The sequence below is a fragment of the Populus trichocarpa genome, chromosome 16, assembly GCF_000002775.5.
Source record: "Populus trichocarpa isolate Nisqually-1 chromosome 16, P.trichocarpa_v4.1, whole genome shotgun sequence".
Lineage (NCBI taxonomy): Eukaryota > Viridiplantae > Streptophyta > Magnoliopsida > Malpighiales > Salicaceae > Populus > Populus trichocarpa.
The window spans coordinates 13,030,869-13,042,702 of NC_037300.2; the positions used below are offsets into that span (position 1 = coordinate 13,030,869).

General features: G+C 35.0%; 1 protein-coding gene across 2 annotated transcripts; it reads left to right on the plus strand.

Moving 5' to 3' along the window:
• Positions 1 to 3,295: 3,295 nt before the first annotated feature.
• LOC127904416 (uncharacterized) lies at positions 3,296 to 4,530 on the plus strand. Of its 2 annotated transcripts, none has more exons than XM_052447811.1 (2): positions 3,296 to 3,989; positions 4,274 to 4,530. In XM_052447811.1, exons 1-2 carry the CDS (start codon positions 3,356 to 3,358, stop codon positions 4,309 to 4,311), a joined length of 672 nt encoding a protein of 223 aa, XP_052303771.1. In that variant the 5' UTR covers positions 3,296 to 3,355; the 3' UTR covers positions 4,312 to 4,530. The 2 variants fall into 2 exon arrangements, with proteins under 2 accessions (XP_052303771.1, XP_052303772.1); XM_052447812.1 differs by having other exon boundaries at positions 3,296 to 3,965.
• The last annotated feature ends 7,304 nt before the right edge of the window (positions 4,531 to 11,834 follow it).

The following is an 11,834-nucleotide window of genomic DNA, read 5'->3' on the forward strand; positions in this document are numbered from 1 at the left end:
GCCATATCACATATCGTTTAAGACTGTAAGAAAAAAAAATATCTTTATAAGAGCCAATTTATCTTATTTATTTCAATCTTCCCTCTTAACGTCAAAATAAAACATTCTTGTCGATTTTACAAACTTTCCGAACAATATTCTTCTAAACACAATCCTTGACACAGTTTCTATCAACCATAAATAACAAACGAATAATATTCCAAACAATCTATACTGTCAAGTTATAATGCATTATTATGAGTATACCATATCCAAATATTAACTTCATCAAATGGTGAAATTTCCAAAAATATGGGTTTAACCGAACTGACCTCAAACTTGCAGACCTACTGTGCGAGATACACAACTTCTATACCGAATGTTTGTTTCAGATCTCCACCGTTCAGAATCTAGACAAAATCAAGAAGAACAACATATCCAAGTTATAGCCTAATCCAATGGTGGCCGAAGGAGAAAACAGACAGCAAAGAAGACTGTCCAGAAGTGTATATATTTTCCCAGATATTTTCCTCCCTCGGTATCTCTCAAACGAGGACTGATATAGAAAATCCCTATGGTGAAAATGTACATGACATGGATGAGAACAACATACCCGAATATCGTGCTGATCCAACGATGGAAGGTGGAGTTATAGCTGTCGGTTGATTTACCATCAATTTATCTTCTCTCCAGCCTCTCTAAACTCTCTCTTACTCTTGGCAGTCCCTCCAAGAGAGAAAATAGAATGATATTTATAGTTCTAACATCTTGTTAATTGCACATTTACCCCCACCCCTTTTTATCATTTATACATAAACTCCCAACCTTCTGTTATTTGAATATTGACCTCTCTTGATCTTACGTATTCATTTTGTCCTCACAAATGTTTTTGTTTTCAATGATTTAGTACTATATTCACTTTTCATTTCATTAATTTCACTATTTTTATCTTGATTTAGTACTATATTTTTATTTCACTAATTTAATTTAAAATGACCGACGAATTTACAGACAGATATCTTCGGTAGGTATTCCAAACATTCACCGACAATTTTACCGATGGTATGAATCCGTCGGTATATCACACTATCACCGACGGGATAAATCCGTTGGTATATTTCAAGCGGGAAACTTTTGTTTGGCGCGCAATTTCCGTCTGTAAAACCATCGGCAAATATGTTTTTTGTTTTTCCGACAGATATAGCGACGGACTCTGGTATTACCGATGAAAGGAAAGCCGACGGACGGATTCCGTCTGTGAGGACGTCGGTAAATAAATTACCGATGAAATCTCAATCACATACCGATGGAATATTTCTGTCGGTAAAACTATGAAATCTTGTAGTGGGCCCTATCAGTAAAAAAAATTGCTTTTGAAGCATTACGAAACACCAATATTTACAATACCAAACGACACCTTCTTTCAAAGTCTAAGTCTTCGTCTTGTTTCATTAATTTAAAGAGCAGGATGTAATTTGCTAGATAACCCGTTCCAATATTCCACTGCGATTGCCAAAGTTAACTGGCGAACTCTGAAGAGTCTATCACCACCACAACCATCTTATCCCTCTAATAATGACTAATAAGACACAATGATTAAGATGAACGTGGGAGATGGGTCGAAGACTTTGAACAGAATGGTTTAGATGCATTACTTTCACAAATAACTTCTTTGGAAGCAAACACGATTTGATTGAAAACAATGTTAATGTACGTATCGGTTTAGATTTTTCAGAGTGCGTGGCTGCAAATAATGGATAGTTATCAAGTCCCCTTCAGTTTCTTTCGTAAAGCGCCAAAAAAAGAAGAAGAAATTCATAGCTTATGAACTAAATAATTGGGTCAAGGAACTGATTAATTACTCAGATAATAAGAGCCTTGCTCAACTCAAATCATTTAGCAATAAAATACCGACTGACAAATATAAACTTGGAAAAACCGACTGACAAATATATAACATCTCGATCAAACTACTAAACATGACTTAAATGTAATGCTGATGGAAGAAATCTGCCAAGATATCATCTATAATTAGTCGCTAAGAATTTAATGACAGAACACCACTACTCAAACATCTGAATACCAGTGGTTGCCCACTGCATCAACTTGCTCAGTTGGGGCCGCATGAGAGCTGTGTTAGGTTTTTTTGTAGTCCTCGAGTTAGATTTCATTTGCGTGCATTTTGGGTGATAGGTTTGTTCGTAGGATTTTTTGGAAAGATGGGTTCAGGTTCATGATTGAACTTGTAATGTAATTATTCAATGAATCCAAAATTTAGAAGGAGATCACTTTTGAAGTTGTTAATGTAATTCAACTTCCATTTTGAACATTGTCGATCAGTTGTAAATCCACCAGACTGATCTTTTTTCACTTCCTAAAACATTTGCTCCATCAAAGCCAGCTAAGCAGAAATCAATGCAATTGTTACTACTGACAAAGCTCATGTTTCGCGTTGACAAAAATTGACTCTACAACCATAACTAAGAGATCTATGCTAGCACAGTATTCATTCATTTTAATGAGTTTTCCATGTTAAATAATATTTATGTAGTCTTATTTATTAAGGGTAGAATAGTACTTTCAGTTTGACCTATATATACTTTATTTGTATTTAGGTTAAGACTAAGCATTCATAATATACAGATTATTCAGAATTCTAGCCTCCTTTCTCTATTTGATCTCAATTAATTTAACATGGTATCAGAGCTGGTTTTATGAAACGAGACTTAATCCCAAGCACAAGTTCGGAGTGAGATTTTGTCTTCCGCTTCTGCAAAATTTGGTATTTCGTCAGTTTCTGCAATTATTTTGGTATTTCGTCTACCCTTCAGCTTTTGCAATTTGGTATTTGCGTTCAGTTTCTACAAATTGGTTTTGTGTTTTGGAGTAATCGTATAATTTTGAGAAGATATTTGTTTAGTTTTTGCAATCTCTGTTCAGTTTCTGCAATTTGGTATTTTATTTTCCGCTGCTTTTGCATTCTGGTTCTCTGTGATTGTTAATTATGGCTACTGAAAGAGATGATTCGCTTCAGTCTATGAGTGTGAGGTTGGATGGGAAGAACTATTCGTATAGGAGCTATGTAATGCGAAATTTTCTTAAGGGTAAGAAGATGTGGGGGTATGTTAGTGGAACTTATATAATACCTAAGAATATTGAGGAGGGGGATGCTGTTTTGATAGATACATGGGAAGCAAATAATGCAAAGATCATTACTTGGATCAACAATTCTGTTGAGCATTCGATATGTACACAATTGGCGAAGTATGAGACAGCAAAAGAGGTTTGGGATCATCTACAAAGGTTATTCACGCAATCAAATTTTGCAAAACAGTATCAATTAGAGAATGACATACGAGCTCTTCATCAGAAGAATATGAGTATTCAAGAGTTTTATTCTGCTATGACAGATCTTTGGGATCAATTGGCTCTTACAGAATCAGCAGAATTAAAGGCATGTGGTGCCTATATTGAGCGTAGAGAGCAGCAACGATTGGTACAGTTTTTAACAGCGCTTCGTAGTGACTTCGAAGGACTTAGAGGTTCAATTCTGCATCGTACTCCACTGCCTTCTGTTGACTCTGTTGTCAGTGAGTTATTGGCTGAAGAAATACGTCTTCAGTCTTATTCTGAAAAGGGAATTCTTTCTGCTTCAAATCCTTCTGTACTAGCAGTACCTTCTAAGCCATTCTCTAATAATCAAAACAAGCCTTACACAAGGGTTGGCTTTGATGAGTGCAGTTTCTGTAAGCAGAGAGGTCATTGGAAGGCTCAGTGTCCTAAGTTGAGACAGCAGAATCAAGCTTGGAAGTCTAGCAGTCAGTCACAATCTAATGCTCATCGACCACCTCAGGGTTATAAACCACCACACCACAATACTGCAGCAGTAGCTTCCCCAGGCTCTATTACCGATCCTAATACTTTAGCTGAGCAATTTCAGAAGTTTCTCTCCTTGCAGCCACAAGCAATGTCCGCTTCTTCCATAGGTCAGTTGCCTCATAATTCCTCAGGTATGTCACACTCTGAATGGGTCTTGGATTCTGGTGCTTCCCATCATATGTCTCCAGATTCCTCATCTTTTACCTCAGTGTCCCCTTTGTCCTCCATTCTTGTTATGACTGCTGATGGCACTCCCATGCCCTTAGCAGGTGTTGGTTCTGTTGTCACACCTCACTTGTCTCTCCCTAATGTTTATCTTATTCCAAAACTCAAATTGAATCTTGCGTCTGTTGGTCAAATATATGATTCCGGTGATTATTTAGTCATGTTTTCTGGTTCTTTTTGTTGTGTACAGGATCTGCAGTCTCAGAAGCTGATTGGGACAGGCCGTAGGGAGAATGGACTATATATTTTGGATGAGTTAAAAGTGCCAGTTGCTGCTGCTACTACTGCTGATTTGTCTTCTTTTCGTTTGAGTCTTTCATCTTCTAGTTTTTATTTATGGCATTCCCGTCTAGGTCATGTTTCATTTTCTCGTTTGAGATTTTTGGCATCCACAGGAGCTTTAGGAAATTTGAAAACTTGTGACATTTCTGATTGTAGTGGATGTAAACTGGCAAAATTTTTTGCTTTATCTTTTAATCGAAGTATTTCTGTTTCATCTTCACCATTTGATTTGATTCATTCTGATGTATGGGGGCCTTCTCCTGTTTCCATAAAAGGAGGGTCTCGATATTATGTCTCTTTTATTGATGATCATACTCGTTATTGTTGGGTTTATTTAATGAAACATCGTTCTGAATTCTTTGAGATATATGCAGCTTTTCGAGCTCTTATCAAAACTCAACATTCTGCTGTGATCAAATGCTTTAGATGTGATTTGGGTAGGGAATACACTTCTAATAAATTTTGTCAAATGCTTGCCTTAGATGGAACCATCCACCAAACTTCGTGTACAGATACTCCTGAACAAAATGGTGTAGCTGAAAGAAAACATAGGCACATTGTTGAAACTGCTCGTTCTCTCTTGTTGTCTGCCTTTATTCCTAGTGAGTTTTGGGGAGAAGCTGTTCTTACTGCTGTAAGTTTGATTAATACAATTCCATCTTCTCATAGTTTGGGTCTATCTCCTTTTGAAAACTTATATGGGTATGTCCCTGATTATTCCTCATTTAGAGTCTTTGGTTGTACTTGTTTCGTTCTTCGTCCTCATGTAGAACGCAGTAAGTTATCCTCTCGATCTGTTATTTGTGTCTTTCTGGGTTATGGTGAAGGTAAAAAGGGGTATCGTTGTTTTGATCCAATAACTCAGAAACTTTATGTGTCTCGTCATGTTGTCTTCCTTGAGCATATACCTTTCTTTTCTATTCCATCCACTACTCATAGCTTGACAAAATCTGATCTTATTCATATAGATCCTTTTTCTGAGGATTCTGGTAATAATACCTCTCCCTATGTTCGATCAATTTGTACTCATAACTCTGCAGGTACTGGTACTTTACTCTCTGGCACACCTGAAGCTCCATTCTCATCTACAGCCCCTCAAGCTTCATCTGAGATTATGGATCCACCTCCACGTCAGTCCATCCGCATTCATAAGTCCACAAAACTACTAGATTTTGCTTATTCTTGTTATTCTTCATCATTTACTTCTTTTTTAGGTTCTATTCATTGTCTCTTTGAGCCCTCTTTCTATAAAGAGGCAATTCTTGATCCGCTTTGGCAGCAAGCTATGGATGAGGAACTTTCTACTTTGCATAAGACAGATGCTTGGGATTTGGTTCCTCTACCTCCTGGTAAGAGTGTTGTTGGTTGTCGTTGGGTGTATAAGATTAAGACTAATTCTGATGGGTCTATTGAGCGATACAAAGCTAGGCTGGTTGCAAAAGGATACTCTCAACAGTATGGTATGGACTATGAGGAGACATTTGCCCCGGTTGCAAAAATGACTACTATTCGCACTCTTATTGCCGTAGCTTCGGTTCGTCAGTGGCATATTTCTCAGCTTCATGTTAAAAATGCATTCTTGAATGGAGATCTTCAAGAAGAAGTTTATATGGCACCCCCTCCTGGTATTTCACATGACTCTGGATATGTTTGTAAGCTTAAAAAAGCATTATATGGTCTCAAACAAGCACCTCGTGCTTGGTTTGAGAAATTCTCTATTGTGATCTCGTCTCTTGGCTTTGTTTCTAGCAGTCATGATTCTGCTCTTTTTATTAAGTGCACTGATGCAGGTCGTATCATTCTGTCTTTATATGTTGATGACATGATTATTACTGGTGATGATATTGATGGTATTTCAGTTTTGAAGACAGAGTTGGCTAGACGATTTGAAATGAAGGATTTGGGTTATCTTCGATATTTCCTGGGTATTGAGGTAGCATACTCACCTAGAGGTTACCTTCTTTCTCAGTCGAAAAATGTTGCAGATATTCTTGAGCGGGCTAGACTTACTGATAACAAAACTGTAGATACTCCTATTGAGGTTAACGTAAGGTACTCTTCTTCTGATGGTTTACCTTTGACAGATCCTACTTTATAGCACTATTGTTGGGAGTTTGGTATATCTCACCATTACTCGTCCAGATATTGCATATGCTGTTCAAGTTGTTAGTCAGTTTGTTGCTTCTCCTACTACTGTTCACTGGGCAGCTGTTCTTCGTATTTTGCGATATCTTCGGGGTACAGTTTTTCAGAGTCTTTTACTTTCATCCACCTCTTCCTTGGAGTTGCGTGCATACTCTGATGCTGATCATGGTAGTGATCCCACAGATCGCAAGTCTGTTACCGGGTTCTGTATCTTTTTAGGTGATTCTCTTATTTCTTGGAAGAGCAAGAAATAATCTATTGTTTCTCAATCATCCATCGAAGCAGAATATCGTGCCATGACATCTACTACCAAAGAGATTGTTTGGTTACGTTGGTTACTTGCTGATATGGGAATTTCCTTTTCTCATCCTACTCCTATGTATTGTGACAACCAGAGTTCTATTCAGATTGTTCATAACTCGGTTTTTCATGAGCACACTAAGCACATTGAGATCGATTATCATCTTACTCGTCATCATCTCAAACATGGCACCATTGCTTTGCCTTTTGTTCCTTCTTCCTTGCAGATTGCAGATTTCTTTACCAAGGCGCATTCCATCTCTCGTTTTTGTTTTCTGGTTGGCAAACTCTCGATGCTTGTAGCTGCCGCATCGTGAGTTTGAGGGGAGATGTTAAATAATATTTATGTAGTCTTATTTATTAAGAGTAGAATAGTACTTTCAGTTTGACCTATATATACTTTATTTGTATGTAGGTTAAGACTAAGCATTCATAATATACAGATTATTCAGAATTCTAGCCTCCTTTCTCTATTTGATCTCAATTAATTTAACATTCCATTATCCTAGATTTAATGGCACACATCATTTAATCAAGAGAGTCCCTTTGGAATTCAATTGATATAGAGTCAATTACAATAGATTCATTAAAGAGTCCCATTGGCGTGCATCCAGTAGGAATTGAACCTACGAATTCACCAATAATAAGTTAGGTGCTTTAATCATTCAGCTATGAATACTTAGTTGGGATCCTCTCATACTTATTGAATAACTAAATTCCAATTAAAATGAAATCTTTAAGATAAATTAATTCAATTTAAAATATTTAAGATGAATCAATGAAAGGATGTTAATTCAAATCTTGGGTTTTCGAATTGAGAAAGATATTGAGAGAGATCAAGAATTCTCACTATTTCTTAGATCTACGGACCCAATTCAATTCAGTGGGATCTTTCATTGATATTTTTTTTCCATCAAGAATATTTTATAAAACTCTTGGATTTATGAATTTAGAGTATTCTATTTTTACTCAATTCACAGGTTCAACAAGCAATCGATATGATTGATATTTTTATTCTTTAAAAGTTTCGAACTTATAATAACTTAAGTTATACTTAGTTTCCAACTACTATCAATTTCATTCAAAGTCTAAGTCTTCGTCTTGTTTCATTAAAATCCAGACCAGGATGTAATTTGCTAGATAACCAGTTCCAATATTCCACTGCGATTGCCAAAGTTAATTGGCGAACTCTGAAGACGTCTATCACCACCACACCCATCTTACCCCTCTTATAATGACTAATAAGAGACAATGATTACGATGAACGTGGGAGATGAGTCGAAGACTTTGAACAGAATGGTTTAGATGCATTACTTTCACAAATAACTTCTTTGGAAGCAAACACGATTTGATTGAAAACAATGTTAATGTACGTATCGGTTTAGATTTTTCAGAGTGCGTGGCTGCAAATAATGGATAGTTATCAAGTCCCCTTCAGTTTCTTTCGTAAAGCGCCAAAAAAAGAAGAAGAAATTCATAGCTTATGAACTAAATAATTGGGTCAAGGAACTGATTAATTACTCAGATAATAAGAGCCTTGCTCAACTCAAATCATTTAGCAATAAAATACGTGACTGTCACAGCAGCAGAATATAAACTTGGAAAAACCGACTGACTCATCTCAAACTACTAAACATAACTTAAATGTAATGCTAATGGAGGAAAGCTGCCAAGATATCTATAATTAGTCGCTAAGAATTTAATGACAGAACACCACTACTCAAACATCTGAATACCAATGGTTGCCCACTGCATCAACATGCTTCCATACACTACCAGTCTTCACCACCATCATGTTCTCGTGGGAGGTTAATGATCTACAAAAACTCGGAGTATTCTCCACATGTCTGAATTTCAGTTAATCCACCAACTTTTCTGCCCGTAAGTCCTTTTTTTTCCCATTTTCTTAATCTAGAAAACTCGAATGACATTTGAGACATTGTCTTGCTCAGTTGGGGCCGTATGAGAGCTGTGTTGGGTTTTTTTTGTAGTGCTTGAGTTAGATTTCATTTGCGTGCGTTTTGGGTGATAGGTTTGTTTGTAGGATTTTTTGGACTATAAAGTTATAACCAGATCACGTTTGAAGTAAATCCAGCAGACTGATCTTTTTTCACTTCCTAAAACATTTGCTCCATCAAAGCCAGCAAAGCAGAAATCAATGCAATTGTTACTACTGACAAAGCTCATGTTTCGCTTTGACAAAAATTGACTCTGCAACCATAACTAAGAGATCTATGCTAGCACAGTATTCATTCATTTTAATGAGTTTTCCATTATCCTAGATTGAATTCAAATCTATGTATAGCAGCTTAACACTAGTATAAAACACTAGGATGCAAATTGTACGAGAAAGGCAGAGAATAGGTGGCCAGAAAATTCTCAGTTGAGTTTTATAGTGACAGAACACCAATTAATGTTACCAGAGTATGCTACGCGTATTTCAGAAAACAGAGGATACAACGCTTCAAAGTGCAGAGGATGTTTCGTGTAAATTTGCCTACAAATCCTTCAATCTATTTTTGAGGATTCATCATGCCATAACAACTATGATTTTTAGCAATCTAGTTTTTTCGTTATTATCTCAAAATTTTCTATATCATTTTTAATAAAAATATATATTTTTAGTTTTCGATTTTATCAAAATAATTTTAAAAAATGAGTAACAGGTTTTCATTTTATAAAAAATGTTTTCAATAGAAAAGATTTCTATAATTCGTCAAAAACTTAAATCAGAATATTAACAAAAACTTAAATGAGCAAAATTTTTTAATTTTTTACATTACTATTACTATTACTATTACTATTAATACTACTACTGATAATTTTTCTTTTTAAATATGTAAAAGGTTTTGGTTTTGTTTTTTTAATGAGTAAAAAGTTTTATTTTATTATTATTTAAATAACACTTTAATTGGTCGAGTTTAACAACCAAAATTTTCAAAGCCTCTTCCTTAAAAACCCGTTCATGATAGAAATAGGAAATGTAATAATTAATAATGAGCAGCTTCAATATTTAAAAGAATGGATAGCTCTCGTAATAATGAATATTTTTACTTATTTTCAATTTACCTTCAGTTCTGATGGAAATTAAGTGATTAATGGGCAGAGGAGAAGAGTTCTTCGAAAGAAAGAAGTAATGATGGTGCTGTGCTGGGAGAAACCATTCTCTCCAAAGAATGGCAATGTACAGCCGTACAGGTACCATGGAGAAAAGATCAGTGTCCGAGAAATCTTCACGTCAACCATGCTTTTGATAGAAATATTATTATTACTTTTGATAAATCTTATATTTAATTTGTTCTTTCATTAAATATCTATTTTTCTTCAAAATAAACTCAGAGAATAACTATTCCTACTTACTTCTTGAATATCATAAAATCTTACTCTACTAATAATGCCTTTTCTTTTCCTAAAACTCTGACGTGAGAGCTAGCTCTGGGTTTTAGAAGATTTAAACCCTTGATCATGTACTCCTGGTATTCTATAAAGCAAATTTGTTCCAAGAAACATATTATCAAACTGTCATTCAATCTCAATCTTTCTCGCCAATTTAATTAACTAAGATGGAGGGCATAATCATATTTGATCAATAACTTACATCGGAAACTATTCCCCTAGTATCAAAAAGAAAAAGAAAAATTCAGAGAAAATCCAGCTATGTTTTTTTAACTTCCAAAAATGCCCTATAATCATTAATCTGCTTTTGGGCCAATGACAAATTATTAGTCCATTTCATGAGCCAAGATTTAGGCTTAGTCCATCATCAAATCAGAAGTTATGATTACCTCGAAAAACAAATAATTAATGAAAACCGGAAGCCTCATTAATCTTTCAGGCCTAAAAAGCAAATAAATAAAAAAGCTCAGAAAAGAAACCTTGGGTCTTGTCGAACATTGGCCTTCAGATTTTAGGATACTCCCATTACCTATGATATAAAAGACCTAAAAAATTAATCTTAAAATAAGGATTTCGGCCAAAAAAAAAACGTTGGTGTAAAATCAGAGCACCAAATTGTTGTTCTACTAGTTATTAAACATATGTATAGCATAATTATAGACATAAAATTGCTTTATCATGTTTGAAGTTATCAAACAAATGTAAAAGGTTTCATGGTTGGTTTTGAAATTGATTTTAGCTAGATAAGAGGTTTGGTTCCCTTTAGTGGACAATTTAACTTTAACTATCTTTTTAATTATATAGCTTTATTATTTTGTTGCCTGTAGTAATCTTACATGGCTCACAATGACATGAGAAAAAAATGATAAACAAATTTACTATTCATAAAAGTATGGAGAATAGTTGTTGTCGACACACGCAACTAAACTAAAGTAGTCAGGCTAGCGATAATAAGTAATTTTGAGCAGTCAGGTGTGGGCCTACAACAACTAGATGAGAATTTATCCAAGATAGATTACATGAATGACCTAACAGATATATGTATGAACTAGTGGATAAGACTAGACTTAAGAAGTGGTCTAGTTATGCTAGACCAGAATAACGGCTCCGACTTTTAATTCGACCATTAGATTGCAGTTAAATTTTTACAAGAGTTTTCAGAGATTATTTTTCTTTAAGTAGCATGGAATCGCTACTCCAACCATCAGATCTTTAGATTTTGAAAATCTAGCACCGGGCCTCCATTTTTGGCTATTTTTGTTATTTTTCTTGTTATTTTTTTATTTCATGTTATTTTTGGATTTTATACTTCTTTCCTTTGTAATTTCATATTTTTATTTTTGTTTCCTAGTTAAGGTAGAGTTTCTGACTTATTTAAGTGCAAACCTCCTAAGAAGGGTAGATTTTATTATTGTTATTTTAGAGAAAATAAAACCTGCAACTTGAAATTCATATTTACAGTTCTTTTTACTCATTAAAATTCTTGTTTTTTTTCTTTATTTGTTATTATCTTTAGCTTCTGCATGCATAAGCAACTCTCCATTCTTGGCTGTCACATATTATAGCAGCACGAATTATATTAAGATTTTTTTCATCTAAAATTCGTACTCTAGACTACTAGTGTACAC

Excerpts from the sequence above, each read along its gene's own strand:
- LOC127904416 (XM_052447811.1), top strand. The coding sequence starts at position 3,356 with ATGAGTATTCAAGAGTTTTATTCTGCTATGACAGATCTTTGGGATCAA. Across the intron at positions 3,990-4,273 it reads GTTGCCTCATAATTCCTCAG|GATCTGCAGTCTCAGAAGCT; the intron begins GTATGTCACACT and ends TGTTGTGTACAG.